At 41.8% G+C, this 20,524-nt stretch overlaps 1 protein-coding gene across 2 annotated transcripts in view; it reads left to right on the forward strand.

Annotated features, from left to right (window-relative positions):
- The window catches only part of LOC137305727 (histone acetyltransferase p300-like), a 115,560-nt gene that overhangs the window by 82,458 nt on the left and 12,578 nt on the right, over nt 1-20,524 (forward strand). For both annotated transcript variants that reach the window (XM_067974661.1, XM_067974662.1), the window contains exons 20-28: nt 1,814-1,894; nt 2,438-2,494; nt 3,505-3,582; nt 4,929-4,996; nt 5,852-6,002; nt 12,889-13,035; nt 13,970-14,083; nt 14,712-14,877; nt 18,747-18,914. In XM_067974661.1, coding sequence (XP_067830762.1) covers nt 1,814-1,894; nt 2,438-2,494; nt 3,505-3,582; nt 4,929-4,996; nt 5,852-6,002; nt 12,889-13,035; nt 13,970-14,083; nt 14,712-14,877; nt 18,747-18,914 — 1,030 coding nt within the window. The remainder of the gene's footprint in view (nt 1-1,813; nt 1,895-2,437; nt 2,495-3,504; nt 3,583-4,928; nt 4,997-5,851; nt 6,003-12,888; nt 13,036-13,969; nt 14,084-14,711; nt 14,878-18,746; nt 18,915-20,524) is intronic.

Genomic DNA, 20,524 nt, shown 5'->3' on the forward strand with positions numbered 1-20,524 from the left:
ATGTGCTGATTTCTACCAGACCCTGTTAACCTGGTTTTATAGTAGGTTTATGACAATCCTGCTGTCTGGTTATGCGAATCTACACTACCCATCAAATCATCAGAACAACATTCTATTTTTCTAGGAGTTTTTTTATTCGTTCATGGGATGTGGGAGTCGCTGGCAAGGCTAGCATTTATTGCCCATCCCTAATTGCCCTTGAGAAGGTGGTGGTGAGCTGCCTTCTTGAACCGCTGCAGTCCATGTGGTAAAGGCACTCCCACAGTGCTGTTAGGTAGGGAGTTCCAGGATTTTGACCCAGCGACGATGAAGGAACGGCGATATATTTCCAAGTCGGGATGGTGTGTGACTTGGAGGGGAACATGCAGGTGGTGATGTTCCCATGTGCCTGCTGCCCTTGTCCTTTTAGGTGGTAGAGGTCGCGGGTTTGGGAGGTGCTGTCAAAGAAGCCTTGGGTAATGTGAATCCATGTTATCTGTACTACTGGGTTAAGCTGCTACAGGATTGATAGTGACCCAATGCAAGTTTTGTTAGTCTTGAGGATGGGAGGAAATCAACTTCATTCGTTTGTTTCCCCTTGAGTATTTTGTGGCCTATTACGATGCCATCTGAAGTTTTTTTGCTAATTTTGTAGTCTAAATGTCGTTGGGAAAATTACTGAAAGATTAAGCAATTCAGCATTGCAACAGAAAAAATTAAATCCCTAGATAAGTCAGCTCATCTCGTATAGTATAAAATAGTGCAAGAATAAGTAATCTGACGCACATCTGAGGAGTACCCTGTTATCCATATTAAGAGATTTTCAAAATAGCAACAGGTTCACATGAGTTAATGGAGTACTGCTGTGTTGCTTATTTACCAAGCAGAATTGGAGTTTTAAACACATAGTGTGTATAGACTGAGAGTGCATGTTTGGTGCCCAGATTTATTCATACCCTCCACTCTTCCAGAAAATAATAATAATTGGTATGTAGAGATCTCAGTATATGTGCCAAGTATATCTGGGACAAGCTTGAGGCTACAATCAAACTTCAATATTCTATATATTGACATGTTTACATTGTAAAGAAATGCCTAGGTGAAATGCTTGAAATTTTCCCATATTGTTTGTGTCCCTGAGGTTACTTAAAGGATTTTTGTTAGCCATTGGTTTGGTTACAGATCACTCATGTTCAACACTTTATTTTGGGTCCTTGTTTTCAAATCCGTTTTGATATTAAGAGAACAGATTCCTGGATGACTGAAAGCCAGCTGGCCATAGAAGATTATGTGGGTTCAAGCCCCACTCGGGGATTTGAGCACGTGATCTAGGTTTACACACTAGTGTAGCACTGGTGCAGTGCTGCATTATCAAGAGGATGAGACATTAAACAGTGGTCCTAATTGTTGAGTTGAACATTAAGGGTTGCTGTTCTGGAAGGATAAGATCAAATGGGTCAAAGTGCCTTCTTTATCAAAACATATATCTGATTTATTAGTAATCTGATTGTTTTATGCTGTAAAATGGATGTATCCTCTAATGGATAATGGATGTATCCTCTACTGGATAATCAAACCTATAATTGTGGGCAAATTATAAAAACTGTGGCCTGTTTGATTTAGAATTTTGCTGTTTTTTTAAAACTCATTCAGTTAAACACTCCGATGTCTTCCCTTAATCATTCCCACTCATTGTGATATTGCAGTGCTTTTAAGAAAAACCACACATTTTCAAAAGCATCCTTTTTATCATGATCTGCCCAATTGTTGATTGCTCTTCATGTGACTGTAGACATAAAATTTCACCTAAATGTATCTGTCTTGTATTAAACAGGTATCACTTCTGTGAGAAATGTTTCAATGAGATCCAGGGAGAAACTGTCTCCCTTGGTGATGACCCTTCACAGCCTCAAACGTGAGTATGCCCTCAAACTTTATTCCAAAGATTTAAAATTGGGTGACCATTATGTTTTTAATCTGTGCAGGCTTTCATTGCCTGTAAAATAAATTCTCTATTCAACAGTTCCCTGTAGCCAAGGCTTTTGGTTTTAGATTTTCAGAAAAAACTGATAGAATTGCAGATTGCATTACCAAAATACCAGAAAAAAAGTGGAATCCTATGTAACAAAAAACAGAATTTGAGTCTATTACTGTGTGTTTTTTGTTATGGGTGGTTCCCAGGATCTGAAGAAAATATTAATTTAAAGTCGTCTGCCCTGTGCAATAAATTATGGAATGTTACATGTATTCTGGCAATAGAAGGAACTGTACTGTTTGCATAGCGTAGTAACTGCCTCTCGTGGCAGGTTCTTCTGTGTTACACTACTAGGCATGTTTTTGTAAATTACTTGAGGACCTGAACCTTTTGGTATTTTGACGTTATGGTCACATAAAGCCGTTCCACCTCCTTATGCTATCCCTTGCTTCCTATTATAACTACGGGTCTCTTATCTCTTAGGACTATTTCAAAGGAACAGTTCTCGAAGAAGAAGAATGATACACTGGACCCTGAAGTGTAAGTGTTTCCTATGCTCGGGGTGTGGGTGATGTTCGCAAAGCCATGTTTATTGTCTGTCCCTAATTGCCTTGAGAAGGTGGCGTTGGGCCATCTTCTTGAGCCTCTGTAACCCTTGTGGTCATGCTGCTCCCATTATCTTAGTAATGATTTGTTTTTCCATTTACATCCTTCCCGTCTTCTTTTCCATTCTCTGACCAAGGCAGGCATACAACTTTGTTTCCAAGCTTTGTGTAGATTGGCAGCAGCAAATGCATGCTGGGCTAGCCCTTTAGTGACAGCTTTCTATCTCCTAAATGTTGGCTGCAGTTAAAGGACACAGTAGTGAATGCTTGTCGCTGAGAGTGGCAGAAGTGACAATTTGTTATATTCTTGCATTTCTACATATCCTTGACTGGGAGTTACCAAAGTGACCATGAGTGTTCAATAATGCCATCAAGTTTAGAGTAATAGTTTATTAATGATTACCAGATAATTACTTCAAACGCTGTCTTTACAAAATACCTTACTGCAGTTGGCAGGCAAAAACTGTGTTCCAACCATTTAGGATTTTAAGTTGCATTAAATTATATATTAGTATCACTAATAAGCAATTTCTTATTAGGATCTAGGGTTGCTTTTGATTAGCTTTTGTATGTAATTGGTTTTAAATAAATTTTAGATGTTAAACATTCTCTGGTTACAGTATGTGTGACAAAAAATAAGTTCTTTTTTATGAATAAACATAAGAACATTTAACATCATAAGAACATTTTGCCTTTTAGCTGCTCCTCTTGCACTTTTTTAAAAACCATATGTCAAACGGATAGGCATGTAATGTACTAATTAGTTTTGCTGATAGCATCAGGAAGCATGCCAGCAAAAACCAAGTTAACCCCTTTTGATCCCAAGTGCTGTATATGGGAAACTTTTTAATTGCATTTTTTTTTAAGGTGGGACAAAGGATTGCAGAACACCTCGTGTTGTCTTCTCATTGCTAACGTCATTGAATAACGATATCTTCTCTCTAGATTTGTTGAATGTACTGAATGTGGTCGGAAAATGCATCAGATCTGCGTCCTTCACCATGAACTTATTTGGCCCTCAGGGTGAGTCACACTGCTCATAGAAGTAATAAGTTTAATATGAAAATGCAGAATTATCTGCACATTTGTCTTAAGGGGGTTAAGAAGTAAGTTATTCTGCAAGTAAAGATCATTGTCATTAAAATTATGGGTGAAGAAGGGCTCCTACGATGGTTACTGCAATGCATGGGTAACCTGTACAACCTAAGGAATTCTCTAGTTCGATCCCTGGTCTGCGCTGAGTTCCCTGACCTCAACCAGGTCAGCAGCAGAAGCCTTGGTTAGGGAGTGGAAATTCAGCAAGGGTTCACCACTCCTAATTATTGTTCAGTGACTCCTGCTGAAAGTCCATGCATGTGGGCATCTGGTAAAGGTGAGATCAGCCTGGGACATGATGCCTCCCATTGTAAAATAACCTGATACTGTGTAGGTTCACTGGCCATTTGGGCAAAGTGCTAAAGAACACTATGAAATTATAGCCTAACAAGGAGACAGTGCTTTCAAGGGGAGGAATTTGGTGAGGGGGATGAAAAATAATTTTTGTAGGGGAGGGGGGGGAGTGGGTCGTAGGGTAATTACAGTATCTCTGAAACCCTCTTCAGTCTGGCTCCTGTCCAGGAAATCTAAACCTTAATGTTTTGGGATGTATTTTGTAGGGGTGTTTTGGAGCAAACTGCCAAACATATTACAGTTTCCAGGCTAAAACACTACCCATGCACTTTGTGATACTGAAAGAGAAGTTGATGCCCATTATTCATAGAACCAGATTCAGGCTACAAAGTTTTGTGGTGCTCTGCAATGTCTCCTTCAGGCACACTTGTTACAGAATTGCTGGCACGGCTCAACATATCTCGAACAAGCCTCTCTCCTTCTCTGACGGATTTTCATCCTTTTGGTGATGAGGTGCAACAGACAGACTAAGAAAAGTTCGAGAGCTGTCCTAGTGCAAGCTTCTTGCATAAAACCATTTGGCTCGGAATGCAGATATCCTTTTGTGGTTGCAAAGATTTTTAAATTAGGTTTCAGTCTCATCTCACTGGGCAACTTTTTAAGAAGTCCAGGATTATGGTGGCTACTGCAAATGATGCTAGGTTAATTGCCTTACCTGTTGTAAGCACCTTTACGGACACCTGTTAAAAATTTAAAAGCCAATGGGCTTGGTTTCTAATATGTTACGGCAAACATTTCCATTTCAGAAGAACCTATCCAGGATTCACTGGCATTGTGCATGTTTTCAGTGGCATGTCCCCTTGCGGGAATTATTGACTTTCAGCTGATGTGTTATGTATAGTCAAAGAATGAAACTTGCTGTACATTTAAGTAGACTGCCCATTTCTACTTTATAGACCTGGTGATCTGTTTTCTTGCAGTTTTGTTTGTGACCCCTGTTTAAAGAAAACTGGGAAAACAAGGAAAGAAAATAAATTCTGTGCAAAAAGTAAGTACTGGTACTGTGTTCACAGTGTAAATTGGTATTGTAAAACCAATTCACTTTTCAAAGCTGTATGGATGTCCAGTAAAATTATTTCTTTTTCACACATCCCAATTTTTTCCTTATCCTCCAAAAGAAGTGTGGTTTTGTGGGTGACTGGCAGCATTCTGGTATCTCACCCAGTATTTATGTCTGAGCCTGCCATAGATGGTATTGGGAAGCTATTCGACTGTGCAGTCATTGCAGCTGAGCTTGGTCCTGCCCACATGTGCCTTCATAGAAGTGGGAGGTGGTCAGTGGGGGGATATCAATCAAGCAGGCCCCCCCACCCACCTCTAAATCTTGGGAACATTGAGGTCAGTCATATTGCTTCTGTCACTGCCCTGGCTGAGATGAGCAAACTGTACATATTAACAGGTTGAACTTGAATCTTGCTGATCTGCATGGTTCATCAGCAAACCACACTCACCTACTGAAGGATAAGGCGAGTCAAGACTGGCCTTTTAAAATGAGTATCTTTACTATGCCACTAGCAATAGCATACTGATTCACAGTGCTGCTGATTTTTAATAGTTCTTGAAACTATTTTCATACAATGTGATTTCCCTTACAGTCAAACATGCTGACCAAAGACAAATCAGAGATGTGAAGAGAAAATTGTAGAGTGAATTGTGACTAACCTTGTTGCACCTCTGGCAGCGATTTATAATTGGACCCAATTGGCTGTGGGATAGGCCCCAGAGAAGGAGAGAAAACATTTTGTATCAAAATGCCTTTTCCCCTTTAATAGAAACGTAATATTAAAAAGCAGGAAGAATACATTAGTTGATATTTTTTATTAAAAATTGTTTTTTTTTCTAGGGTTACCAACCACTAAGCTGGGTGCTTACCTGGAAACTCGTATTAATGACTTCCTCCGTAGACAGAATCATCCGGAGGCTGGCGAGTGCACTGTTCGGGTGGTGCACAGTTCAGATAAAACTGTGGAAGTCAAGCCAGGGATGAAGACTAGGTAAGAGACTCTGTTTTCATTTTCTCACCAACTTGTAGGTCAAAACGTTAGCAAAATAGATGTGAGGTGTATACAGAATACAGGTACAGCAACAACAACTTGCACTTATATAGTGCCTTTAATGTAGAAAAGCATCCCAAGAAGCATATGGAAGAAAATGGATGCAGATCCGAAGAAGGAGATATAAGGGAGGGCCAGCCAAAAGCTTGGTCAAAGAGTTGGGCTTTAAGGAGGAGAGGAAGGTGGAGAGGCAGAAGGGTTTAGTTAGGGAATTCTAGGACGTGGGACCTAGGTGGCTGAAGACACAGCCACCAATAGTAGAGCGAAGGGAGTGGAAAATGTATAAGATGCCGTTCAGAGGAGTGGAGAGCATAGGGAGTGGTTGTAGTGTTGAGGACGTTATAGCAGTGGTGGAGGTGGTGAGACCATAGAGGGATTTAAACAGAAGGATAACTATTTTAAATTTGAGATTTTGGGCGCCAGTGTAGGTCAGGGACTACAGGGTTGATGTGCAAGCTGCGCTTTGTGTAGGATAGGATGTAGGCAACAGAGTTTTCAATGAGCTGTAATTGCGGAGGGCAAAGAATGAGACATTCTGGAGAGAATTGGAATAGTTGTGTCTGAAGGTGACAAAGGCAAAGGTGAGGAGGGTTTAGCAGCAGGTAGGTTGAGGTAGGGGCAGAGGCAGCTGATGTTACGAAGGTGAAAGTAAGCAATCTTCATGATGGAGAGGATATGGGATTTCAAGCTCAACTTAGGCTTAAATAGGACGCAGAGATTGCAGCCAGTCTTGTTCAGCTTGAGACAGTAGCCAGTGAGCGGGATGGAGTCGGTGGCAAGAATACGAATATTGTGGCGGGCCAAAGACGATGGCTTTGGTCTTGCAATTGACTGTCTCAAAGTCTGCTTGAGAATGAGGAAGAATAATACACCATGATCACATTCACAGAGAATGTCATTTGTGATTCTAGCTAGTACTCTATGGTGCCATGAGAGGGATCCGAAACCTGATTGATGGGATTCAGATGGAGTTGCGGAAGAGATGGGCATGGATCTGGAAGGCAATAATACATTTGTGGACTTCGAAGAGGAAAAGGAGGGGAGATCGGGTAGTAGTTTGCAAGGGCAAATAGGTTGAGGTTGAGGATGAGTTTTTGAGGTGGTTGGTAATAGTTTTGAAAGGGTGCCTGAGGAGAGGGAGCAATTTGCAATGTCAGTTAACATGGGGGTCAGGAAGGGAAGTTGCTTAGTCAGGATTTTAGTAAGAATGGGGTCGTGGGAGTGGAAGTCGGGTTTTGCACAAAATGCGTTTGGACAGAGCATGAGGGGGAGATGGGAGAGAGATGGGAATTCATGACTAGAATAAGGGGGGGATCTGTAGATGGGAAACGGAAAGTGGGGAAGCCATAGAGAACATAAGAACATAAGAAATTGGAGCAGGAGTAGGCCAATCGGCCCCTCGAGCCTGCTCCGCCATTCAATAAGATCATGGCTGATCTGATCCCAACCACAAATCTAAAGAACACAAGAAGTCGGAGCAGGACCCGGCCACATAGCCCCTGGGCCCTCTCCGCCACCCACAGGGCATTGACCGATCCGAACTCAGCTTCATGTCCAATTTCCTGCCCGCTCCCCATAACCCCTAATTCCCTTTACTTCTAGGAAACTGTCTATTTCTGTTTTAAATTTATCTAATGATGTAGCTTCCACAGCTTCCTGGGGCAGCAAATTCCACAGACCGACCACCCTCTGAGTGAAGAAGTTTCTCCTCATCTCAGTTTTGAAAGAGCAGCCCCTTATTCTAAGATTATGCCCCCTAGTTCTAGTTTCACCCATCTTTGGGAACATCCTTACTGCATCCACCCGATCAAGACCCTTCACAATCTTATATGTTTCAATAAGATCGCCTCTCATTCTTCTGAACTCCAATGAGTAGAGTCCCAATCTACTCAACCTCTCCTCATATGTCCGCCCCCTCATCCCCGGGATTAACCGAGTGAACCTTCTTTGTACTGCCTCGAGAGCAAGTATGTCTTTTCTTAAGTATGGAGACCAAAACTGTATGCAGTATTCCAGGTGCGGTCTCACCAATACCTTATATAACTGCAGCAATACCTCCTTGTTTTTATATTCTATCCCCCTAGCAATAAAAGCCAACATTCCGTTGGCTTTCTTGATCACCTGCTGCACCTGCATACCAACTTTTTGATTTTCTTGCACTAGGACCCCCAGATCCCTTTGTACTGCAGTACTTTCCAGTCTCTCGCCATTAAGAAAATAACTTGCTCTCTGATTTTTCCTGCCAAAGTGCATAACCTCACATTTTCCAATATTATATTGCATCTGCCAAATCTCCGCCCACTCACCCAGCCTGTCTATATCCCCTTGCAGGTTTTTTATGTCCTCCTCACTCTCTACTTTCCCTCCCATCTTTGTATCATCTGCAAATTTTGATATGTTGCACTCGGTCCCCTCCTCCAAATCGTTAATATAGATTGTAAAGAGTTGGGGACCCAGCACCGACCCCTGTGGAACACCACTGGTTACTGGTTGCCAGTCCGAAAATGAACCATTTATCCCAACTCTCTGCTTCCTGTTCGATAACCAATCCTCCACCCATGCCAGAATATTACCCCCAATCCCGTGATTTTTTATCTTAAGTAATAATCTTTTATGTGGCACCTTGTCGAATGCCTTCTGGAAGTCTAAATACACTATGTCCACTGGTTCCCCTTTATCCACCCTATACGTTATATCCTCGAAGAACTCAAGCAAATTTGTCAGACATGACTTCCCCTTCATAAAGCCATGCTGACTTTGTCCTATTAAATTATGCTTATCTAAATGTTCCGTTACTGTCTCCTTAATAATAGACTCCAAAATTTTACCCACCACAGATGTTAAGCTAACTGGCCTATAATTTCCAGCCTTCTGCCTACTACCCTTTTTAAATAACGGTGTTACATTAGCAGTTTTCCAATCTGCCGGGACCTCTCCTGAGTCCAGGGAATTTTGGAAAACTATCACCAAAGCATCCACAATCCCTACTGCCACTTCCCTCAAGACCCTAGGATGGAAGCCATCAGGTCCAGGGGATTTATCCGCCTTGAGTCCCATTATTTTACTGAGTACCATCTCCTGAGTGATTTTAATCGTATTTAGCTCCTCCCCCCCGAGAGTCCCCTGTTTGTCCAGTGTTGGGATATTCTTAGTGTCCTCTACTGTAAAGACTGAAACAAAATATTTGTTCAGCATTTTTGCCATCTCCATGTTTCCCACCATTAATTTCCCGGTCTCATCCTCTAAGGGACCTATGTTTGCCTTAGCCACCCTTTTTCTTTTTATATAACTATAGAAACTCTTGCTATCTGTTTTTATATTTTTTGCTAATTTCTTTTCATAATCTAACTTCCCTTTCTTAATCAATCCTTTAGTTACTTTTTGCTGTCTTTTGAAGAATTCCCAATCTTCTATCCTCCCACTAAGTTTGGCTACCTTTATATGTCCTTGTTTTTAGTCGGATACTATCCTTGATTTCTTTACTTAGCCACGGATGGCTGTCATTTCTTTTACACCCTTTTTTCCTCAGTGGAATATATTTATTTTGAAAGTTGTAAAATAACTCCCTAAATGAACACCACTGCTCATGTACCGTCTTACCCTTTAATCTATTTTCCCAGTCCACTTTAATCAATTCCGCTCTCATACCATCATAGTCTCCTTTATTCAAGCTCAGTACGCTTGTTTGAGAATCAACCTTCTCACCCTCTAATTGGATATGGAATTCAACCATGTTGTGGTCGCTCGTTCCAAGGGGATCCTTAACTAGGACATTATTAATTAATCCTGACTCATTACACAGGACCAGGTCCAAGGTTGCCTGCCCCCTTGTAGGATCAGTTACATACTGCTCAAGAAATCCATCCCTGATGCACTCAATGAACTCGTCCTCAAGGCTGCTCTGCCCAATTTGATTTGTCCAGTTAATATGATAATTAAAATCCCCCATAATTATGGCTGTTCCCTTATTACATGCCCCGACTATCTCCTGATTAATACTTCTTCCAGCAGAGTTGCAACTATTAGGAGGCCTATATACTACGCCCACTAATGTTTTTTTTCCCTTATTATTCCTTATCTCCACCCAAACTGTTTCATTATCTTGATGCTTTGTCCCAATATCATTTCTCTGTGTTACAGTGATTCCTTCCTTTATTAACATAGCCACCCCACCTCCCCTTCCTTCCTGCCTGTCCTTCCTGATTGTTAAATACCCTGGCATATTTAATTCCCAGTCGTTGTCACCCTGCAGCCATGTTTCTGTAATGGCCACAAGATCATACCCATACGTAGTTATTTGTGCCGTTAACTCGTCCATTTTATTACGAATGCTACGTGCATTCAGATAAAGAACTTTCAAATCTGTTTTGTGACGCTTAGTTCCTGCTTTTTCCTTTTTTAACACTTTACCTATTACTCCATACCTTCTGTCCCTTCCTGTTACGCTTTCCTCTCTGAAAGGATGGTTTCTATCTTATTGACAAAAGAAATCCATGAGCTGCTTGCATTTATTAGTGGTGAGGGTGGACAGAACCAGGAAGTGGGGTTTAAGGTGACGGCTGGTAGTGACGAGAAGCTGGGGGGATCATCTTTGCTCTCCGGGTAAGTAATGGGCGGTTTTGGCACAGGACAATGAGGCCCCATTTGGTCCAGCCGGATCTGGTGATGGATGGCTAAGCTAGTTATGCATCACGTACGCTCAGCTTGGCACCCCTCGGACCTGAGACAAAAGGGAGGGCTGTACTGGGGGCGGGGGGGTCGCTCAGGGTGGGACACAATGGTGATCTGGGGCCGAAGGGATCAAAAATGCAGGTGAAGGAGTGGCCAAGCTGCAGAGGTATCATGGCAAATAGAGGCCAACGGCTTGACAGTTGTGGGTCTGAAAGTGCAGTAGTAAGTGACTTGGAGAGTTTTTTTTCCAGAGGTAAGCAGAAAGAAATAGGGTTGGAAGGATGTGGGGGGTGTGGGTGCTGAGGTATATAAGAAAGTATTTGGAGATAGCCTTGTTAGTGATTCGGACCACACGAGTAGAGGGGCCCTGGAAGGTGGCATGGTTGAGGGGAAGACTGAGTATTGGTAGGAGAGTTTATATGGAGGGAGAGGGCTGCAGGTCAGTGAATTTGGAGGAGAGAGTACGCAACTGAGATGAAGGTGGAAATCAAGGATGAGAAGTAGTTCATTGCAGAAACAGGCAGGATAGGAGGAAAAATATCTGAGGAACTCTGGGTGGGACTTGGAGGGGTGGTAGACAACAAGGGTTTTAAAGGAGAAGTGTGTGAGTGAGTGCGGCTGGGGGGTTAGGGGTGGAGAGAGAAACACAGTTGTGGGCACTCTTTCCCTCGAACACGAGAGAATGGAACAGCTGTTGGAAAATATAGCCGGATGGGAAGACTAAAGTGTTGCTGCCCAGGAGCCAAGTTTCAGTTAAAGCCAGGATGTCAATAAGGTTGTGGGTAGCAAGGACCTTGTTCACGATATTCTGGAAGAAAATGAGAGCAAAATTGTTGATCCACTGGCAGAATCTAAGGTGGTAGTGGTGGATTTGGTGAGCAGGGCAGGAGGGTGGGCTAGTTGGGTTTGCTGCTGTAAGAAGCCAGCAACGGGTGCCTCGATGAACCCTTTGGAGAATGCTGAAAGGTACAAAGCACAGTTGGGATTTATTCCAGAAGGATTCAAACCTGGGAAGGTGGTAGGAGAGTGGGAAGGCAAAGGTGTAATGATTGGTTAGGGTAGAGATTGACTAGGCTGAAAGGGAAGAAATAAAGGACAGCATAGCTGGGTGATAGGAAGGAGAGGAGCACGACCGAGAGGGGAAAAAAGCAAGATAAAAGTAATGGGGTCGGGTCCAGAACGGCAGCCAAGGTGCACAAGGCTGCTCTAAAAATGTGTTGGAGCTTTTCACTGGATTTTGGTTTTGCTTACTGTACGCTTTAAGGATGTTAAAAACTGAGAAATTACTTGGCTAGTAAAGCCTCTAGAATCCAAGTCACAATGTGTGGTTCTGTGCTAGAGTTCTCTGAGTAGCAAACGTACATCCCTAAATTACATGGAATCATACAATGCAGAGGAGGCCATGCACTATAGTTGATCTGATGACTATACTGTGAGATGACTATCATACTTTGTCAGGTTGGTTGTGACTGGAAACAACATCAGCTTCTGAAATTATTCGCCATCTCCGAGGGCGAGAATATTCAGTTAATGCAGAACGCTGATAGTGGCAAATTGTTGGGTTTTCTTCAAAAAAAAATAAATACATCTGACTCTTAAAATACATGGATTTCTTGTTTGCCCTTTATTCATAGTCACAGGTATGATTATTCAATGCACTAAAGAGAATAAAATAAAGACTTATGAGAGTGTTTTGTTTAGCCCTAGTTTAAATGCATGGATTTATGTTGCCAAGAGTTAACTGGACCTTCAGCAGACTGGCCTATTAGTAATGTACATGTGCCAGTGATACTTGCATTCAGAATGTTGAAAGATTTAATATTTAAAGATAATGCAGTATGTAGTTATGTTATCCTTATGTGTGCCATACCCAATTTCTGCCACAGGCTCTAACTGTAACTGGGAATTATATTGTCTAATGTAAGTTCTGAATGACATCCAGATGCAAAGGTTGGAAACTATATCATAACAGTGCAGTATATTCTGGTCTTTTGTTTCACTCAGGTTCTTTTTACAAATTGGTTTAACATTTAAGAATGTGATATTTAAATGATATGTAACAGTGAATTTAACTATTATGTCCTGATGATTCATTCCATTGCCAAAACTTGAGAATTCAGTCAAGTCATTTATTACTCAATGTGTTTCCCTTTAGGTTTGTTGATAATGGAGAGATGGCAGAGTCTTTTCCTTATCGAACAAAAGCTTTGTTTGCCTTTGAAGAGATTGATGGTGTGGACGTGTGTTTCTTCGGCATGCACGTCCAGGAGTATGGTTCAGACTGTCCTCCGCCCAATCAGAGGTGAGCCCAATAGTTTGCTCGTTATAATGCTTGCTCAGCTGATACTTTGTCTGGTGGTTGCAGTCTGCATGGTGTTGGTCAGGCCCCAGCTCGAGTACTGGGAGAGGGTACAAGTCCAAACATTGAGAATTTAAGTTATGAGGAAAGGTTAAGGAATTTGAGTTTGTTTACTTTGGGGGGAGAAAGAAAACTTGGAAGTTCATGACATTTCATTTTTCAAGATTTGCAAGGGAATTGGCAAAATTAATGCGGGTAAATTGTTCCTAATGGCAAAGGCGACATGGGTTTAAAAATTAGCAAGTTAGAATAATGAGGAAAGTCAGTTGGAACTTTTTCACCCAAAGACTAATATTAGTGGATTAAATTACCAGGGAAGTCCATTGAGCAGACAGCATGAATGGGTTCAAGAGACAGTTGGATGGGTTTCTGGAGAGAGAAGAGATTTGAGGCAGTGGGTGATCCATGAAAAAGGGATGGACATGCTTGGGCAAATGGGCTTTTCCTTTTTTTTAAATTCTTTCTGCCTTACTGTTCCCAGTCACACTATGTAGTTAAGAAGTGAGAGTATCTTTCCCAAAGAAGCAAGAATATTCAGGGTGTTTAAAATACAGCTGAATGCTTGACTGGGAGCTGCGGTAGTAGATGGACACGGTTGATGGGCCAAATCGCCTTATTTCCACTGTCTCTACCTAGTCTGTTATTTATTTTTTTAAAGACTGTTGTTTTCTTACTTGTTGTAGTCACAGATTTATTGTGGACTCGAATACTGGTTTCTGCTTCTTTATGTTCAGTGCTTCGAATGTCAATAACGTCTTGTTACATTTACCAACAATTAAGTCAAGCTGTGAATGCCAGCAAGAAAGGATTCTATAACTTTAAAATTGTGTATTTTTGCTGCTTTTAAAGATACTAAATGATTAATTTTCCTTTGTAGACGTGTGTACATATCATACCTCGACAGTATACATTTCTTCCGCCCTCGATGTCTCAGAACAGCTGTCTATCATGAAATCCTGATTGGATATTTAGAATATGTAAGGAAATTAGGGTAAGTGTTCATTTTGGGGAGGCTACTGTGATCAGCACACTGAAATCTTCCTCCAAAACTAATCAATTTTTTCACATTAGATGCTACATTCTTAAAATTCTGGCAGTGCCTATCTTGCTTATTTTCACTCTGCTAAACCTGATTTTAAATTGCAATTTTTTTTCTTGTATGAATCAATGTGTAAGGATTTTATTAGTTTATTTAATGACACAGAACCATGTAAAGAAAATGGTATGGAAATGTGCTTTTTCATGTTTCCATTGTTTCACATAGTAAGCTTTTGACATTATTTATTAAGTAAATGTATCTAGTGTTTGTTTCTTGCTTCAGCATCTGATGGGTTCACTTCAAAGTATCAAATTGTGCACCTCCTGGTTGGTTTCCCGGAAAAGGGAGTGAGCAAGTGCCCAACTTCCAAACCCCTCCACTTCCAACTGTTGAAATGGCAACTTGGAAGCACAGGAGAGTGCATATGTCTTTTTTTTCTGCATCTTCTCTAAGAGGAGAAACCGACCTCTTCGAAAACTTTCCATCTAGCAATCTCAGCCTTGTCTATTTTTGTGTGTATCTATTTTAAAGATTCTAATCTGGCTTTGTGCCTTTTCTTGTATTTTAATTCACATCCCAGATACACAGCGGGACACATTTGGGCCTGTCCTCCAAGTGAAGGTGATGATTATATTTTTCACTGCCATCCGCTGGACCAGAAAATACCTAAGCCCAAAAGACTGCAGGAGTGGTACAAGAAGATGTTGGACAAGGCAGTGACAGAACGAATAATTCATGATTATAAGGTATTGTGCATGGCCTTCACTACCATTACAATACGAAGATCCAGTGTCGCGTTGAGCTGCACAACATTTGTAACTTCAACAACTTGGTTTATATTGTAGTGCCTTTTCATATTTTTTTCATTTTATTTTCTACTTTAAAGTAGAAAAATGTCCCACGGTGCTGCAGAGCCACAAGAGGAACAAAACTGACACCAAGCCAAAGAAGATATATGGGAGGGGTGGGCAAAAGCTTATAGTCAAAGAGGTAGGTCTTAACCAGAGAGGGAAATGGGAGGGAAATCCATAGATTGGGGCGTAGATGGCTGAAGGTGTGCGCTAATAGTAGTGTGAAGGAAAGGTGGGGTGGTGGGGGGGTGTTGCTTAAGAGGCCAGAGTCACAGGAAGGGAGAGTTCTAAGGATGCTGTGGTGCTGGAAGAGAAATAGGGAGGGGTGTAAACATGGAGGGATTTAAACACAGAGATGAGAATTCTAAATGTGAGGTGTTGAGTTACTGGGTGCCAGTGTAGGTCAGCATGATCAGGGTGATGGGAGTGGGCTTGGTGTGGGGTAGGATACAGGCAGCAGAGTCTACGGAGGGTAGTGAATGGGAGGCTGGCCCGGAGAGCATTGCAGTAGGTGAATTCGGTGACTGCATGGATGAGTGTTTCATCAGCAGCTAGGCTAAGGTAGGGGCAGATGTGGGTGATGTTGGGTGATGTCATAGAGGTGAAAGTAGCTGGTCTTTTAATGGAGAGGAAATGAGGTCAGAAGCTCAGTGCAGGGTGGAATGGGACACAGGTCATGAACCACTTGGTTCAGCATTCTTAGAGGGAGATGGAGCAGGTGGTGTGCATGTGGAGCTTGTGGTGGGGGCTGAAGGTGATGGCTTCAGTGTTCCCAATATTTAGCTGAGGAAATGATGGCTCATTCAAGACTGGATATCATACAAGCAGTCTGATAACAGAGGTGGTGGAGGGGTTGGGGGAGGTGGTGAAGAGGTAGAGCTGAATGTCGTCAGTGTTTGAAAACTGCAGATGATGCCGATGAAGAGGGAACCAAGGATTTGAGAAACTCTGGTATGAAGAGAAGCCATTGGTAAAGATGCTTTGAGTACGATTAGATGGGTGGTTGTGGGGAATAGCATAGATGCATTTATGGGAAAGCTAGATAAGTACATGAGGGAGAAAGGAATAGAAGAATATGGTGATGGGATTAGATGAAGTAAGGTGGGAGGACACTCCTGCAGAGCCTAAACACTGACATAGACCTGTTGGACCAAATGGCCTGTTTCTATGCTGTAAATTCTATATAATAGATAAGAGTGGCACCAAGCTGGACAGTGGAGAAGGATGGTGTGGTCAAAGGCCAAAGAGAGATCCAGGAGAGATAATGTACCAAGGTCACAGGCACAGAGAATGTTGTTGCTGATTTTGCCTAGGACCGCTTAAGTGAAATAGGAAAAGTTCAAACACAGGTTACAGGAAAATATGGGTATGGACTTGGGAGCCAACAACATGTTGAAGGACTTTGGAGAGGAAAGGAGAATGAGCAGTAGTTTGTAAGCGCAGAGGGGTTGAGGGCATTTGTTTTTTGAGGAATTGGGTGAAATTACGACAGTTTTGAACAAGAGAGGGACAGTGCCTGAGGAGAAGAAACTACATGTCAGCTAGCATGTGGAGGGAAGTTGGGTGGTCAGGGCTTTATGTAGGAATGGGATTGAGGGAGCAGGAAGTGGGTCTCATTGATATGAGATTGGGGATCAGGGCTCGAGTAGGGTGGGAACTAGGTGTCAATTTGGCATGGTGAGCAAGAGGAAGCAACAGCAGCTACTGAACTGATGGTCTCTATCTTGGTTACAAAGAAATCCATGAGCTCCTTATACTTGTTAGAGGTGAGGGGAGAGGGGTTTAAGAAGCCGGTTGGTGGAGACAAGGTGCCTAGGATTATCTGTGCTGCCCAGGATGATCATAGGGTAGTGGCTTTTTGGGCAGAGGAGAGCATAGCCTTGTGTGGTCCAAACAGATCAAGCAGTTGATTGCTAAGCCAATGGTGTGCCATATACACTCAGTTTGCACTCCTTGGGCTTGAAGAGCGAAGATGAGGGCTGTGCTGGGCAACAGCCAGAGTGGGAAACAATTAAGGTTTTTCTGGAGGTGATTGCATCAAAGGTGTGGGTGAAGGAGTGATGAGGAAATCAACAATTGCAGATGTAGAATAACTAGAGCAACACACTTACCTGAATCACACAAGACAATCAATTAATTAATAAAGTTATGAATTTCCCTTAATTCATCACCCAATGCACACACCAGGATAGACGTGATGGTCGGTGCTGAATGTCTTTTTGTTAATGATTTGTTTACAAAATTGTATTTTTAGTCCAGTTTTGTGTCACTGTACTGCAAATAGTGGGCTTGGTGAAGTAGCTCACCTCAATTGCATACTGTTAAAATTACACATAATTGAGTAATTTAAAATATAATCTCTTTATAACAGCTGCATAGAACTACATGGAATCTACAGCATGGGAACAGGCCATTTGCTGTAACTGGCCTACTTTGGTATTGGTAATCCACACGAGCCACCTCTCATTCTAGTTGAGCCTTGGATCAATGGTAACACACGCACCTCCGAGTCAGACAGTTGTGGGTTCAGGCCCCACTCGAGAGGGGTGCTGCACTACCGTCTTTCGGATGAGGCCCCGTCTGTCCTCTCAGGTGGACGTAAAAGATCCCATGGCACTACTTGAAGAGCTGGGGAGGTTCTCCAGGTGTCCTGACCAATATTTATCCCTCAACCAACATCACTAAAACAGATTAACTGGTCATTTTTCTAATTGCTGTTTGTGGGACCTTTAACCACTCCAAGTGACAGCGAGTTCCACATTCTCACCACTCCAAAGAAATTCCTCCTAAATTCTTTATTTGATCCATTAGTGGCTATCTTTACCTATATTTGAAACATTGAGTGCTCGTGTGACTTTTTTTCTCATACTCACACACACACATACACACTCCTTTCTTCAGTGGGAAAATGGTAGAGATTACTAAGACATGAGTTACAGTTTTTTCTAGGGAAACATTGTCCATTCCATTTTCTGCAGTCTGTTTCTGATGCTGCTGGCACTTGTAAACTAAATGTGTATTACTTTCCCTTTCATGCATGTGACTATTTTTCTTTATAAATATTCCTGCCACACCTTGTTTAGTGGTTTTTGTCCATTTTTTAGGTCTCGTGCCATCCATCTGGCTATTTAAGTGGGCAGCTGACCTGTTGCCAGGCTTCTACTAATGCTGCTCTGCATTTGGCCATGGGGAAGTGCAGAGAAGAGTAGCTCAGCTTGACTCAACCTTCTGATTTATATTTTTCCCTCTGTGTGGAAGGCACGCAGAGCCTCCCTCAGATGAAATTGGAAACTCACCATGTGGGAATGACAGTAGGTTACTCACATGCTACACTCGCAGTAAGCCAGTTTGTCAGCATGTTGCAATACCAAACTGCATCTTTGTAATGCATTAACAGGTGTCAATTGCCACCGATAATCATACTTAATGTCCTTTAATGAAGAGTTTGTTGAACCAAACAGTTCCTGTACAGATTAAATGCCAAAGATACAGCTGGAGTTTTTTTGTTAGTTAATATACAGGAACTGTTTGTAGCTGAAGATACTTGTAAAATGGAGCTATTTGTTCCTAGATTTAGGTATGACTTTATAATGTTTTAAAGGTTGAACAATTTTAAAGTGACTGGTGATTGTGATGCGGTTGTACTAGAAGTTATTGTGTTACAATTTGCATCCTTATATGCATCGCAGAATAGCCAGTCATGTGATCTCATTGAACTGTACAATGAATGATAGATGTATTCATAATATGCTTCTCCCTTGCAGGATATATTTAAGCAAGCAACAGAGGACAGATTGACTAGCGCAAAGGAGTTGCCGTATTTTGAAGGTGACTTCTGGCCGAATGTGTTGGAGGAAAGCATCAAAGAGCTGGAACAGGAAGAAGAGGAACGTAAGAGAGAGGAAAACAACACCTCTAGTGAGAGCACTGATGTAAGTCACCAGATACGGCCATAACGGCCCATACGGGGTTATGTACTATCAAAACGGAGATGCACCAGATGGAGGGACCCCTACAGATGCTGTGTGCCATATCTGAATTCTAAAAATCGTTTTAACTTTTAGAAACTGGACAGTATTCACCTCTCACTAAATGAGTTTAACATCTGTTTGTCATTTGGTGCATTAGATTTAAAGAGGCAAGCCCACAGAATAATCCCTGAAAATGGGGACACTCTGAATTCGCTGAGGAACTTTCCAGCTTTTCCTGTTCACTTGCTGTAAGAAGTGGTGATACTTCAGTAATATTTTCTGCCAAGTTACAGGCTATTTTCTCTACCTGCTGGTTTCCCTTTTAAAAAATTGCATGTTACTGCATCAGACCTACATACCTAAATAATCTGTACTTAAACACCTAACTTGTTACTCAGTAACTTAAAAATATAATGGATTTTCTTCAAACTTCGTTTCTTTTCTTTGTTGGGTGAACAGTTTTTTTTACCTCACCCCCAACCAGTCCTAATTGCTGACTTAGCTAAATCAGTTCAAGCCAGGAATCAATTCTGGGAACTTAGCTGATCTGTATGGCATAGTGATGTACCAGATGGTGCCTTTGATGCAGCCAATTGATAACATTTGAGTAATTGCGTGTGCTTCGACACAAAGCCAAGAATTACAAATTCACAGTTTGTATAGTTGCATTTTAAAATACCGTCAAATAGGGCTACTGCTTAAATTTCTTTTGAGATGGCCCAAAAGCAAGAAAGAAAGGTGGTTCCCAATGTCAGGTGTTCCATTTGAGTGAAGGTCAACAAAATTCGGCTTGTCTTTGGAAGAGAAGAGACCAAATTAAGTTATTTAGATTGTGAAAAGAATTGAAACCAGTTCAAGAGGCAATTGGATGTATTTCTGGAAAGAGAAGGGCTTGTGAATATGGTGAAAGGGCAGGTAGGCAGGATTAATTGTATGAAAAAGAAATAGGCTTGTTCAGCATAATGACCTTTTCCTAATCCTAAAAATGTTTGTTTTTTTAAAAAAAACACACAAGATGTTGCCAATTACACAGCAGGTTATTTATTCAAGTAGTCCCATCCAAAGCAGGTGCATTGCATTGCCAGTGTTTTTGGTTTTTATTTTATGTTTGCCGCTCGTGCAGCGTTTTCTAATCTCTGGAGCACTTTCCTGTTTGAGGGCACTTGTTAAGATTATGCAGTCATTTTTTTTGTCTGCATTTTATTTTCTTGGTCCTCTTTCAGTGCCCCTATACCATTAGTGGAGAGGGCAAACAGGTGATTTGCTACTGGGCTCTATCAGTATCCTTGAGGTAGCTGTTCAGAACTACTTGAAGTGGCCCAGAATGATGGCATGCAGGGATAATAGTTTAAATGAGAGGTACACTGTAGCACTAAATCCTTCAGACTAGAAGATCCCAGGTTTGATTCCTGGGCTATGCTGAGTTAGCTGAGATGGCAGTGGGGATGCTACAGTTGGCCTCAGGGCCCCTAGACTATCAGCTAGTGTTCCTCCCCTGATCACTAACCCTTGACCCCTTCTGCAAAGTGCATAAATGTGAATGTTGGGTGTGGGCAGAATTGGATTTTACT

Source organism: Heptranchias perlo, chromosome 40, assembly GCF_035084215.1.
Source record: "Heptranchias perlo isolate sHepPer1 chromosome 40, sHepPer1.hap1, whole genome shotgun sequence".
Lineage (NCBI taxonomy): Eukaryota > Metazoa > Chordata > Chondrichthyes > Hexanchiformes > Hexanchidae > Heptranchias > Heptranchias perlo.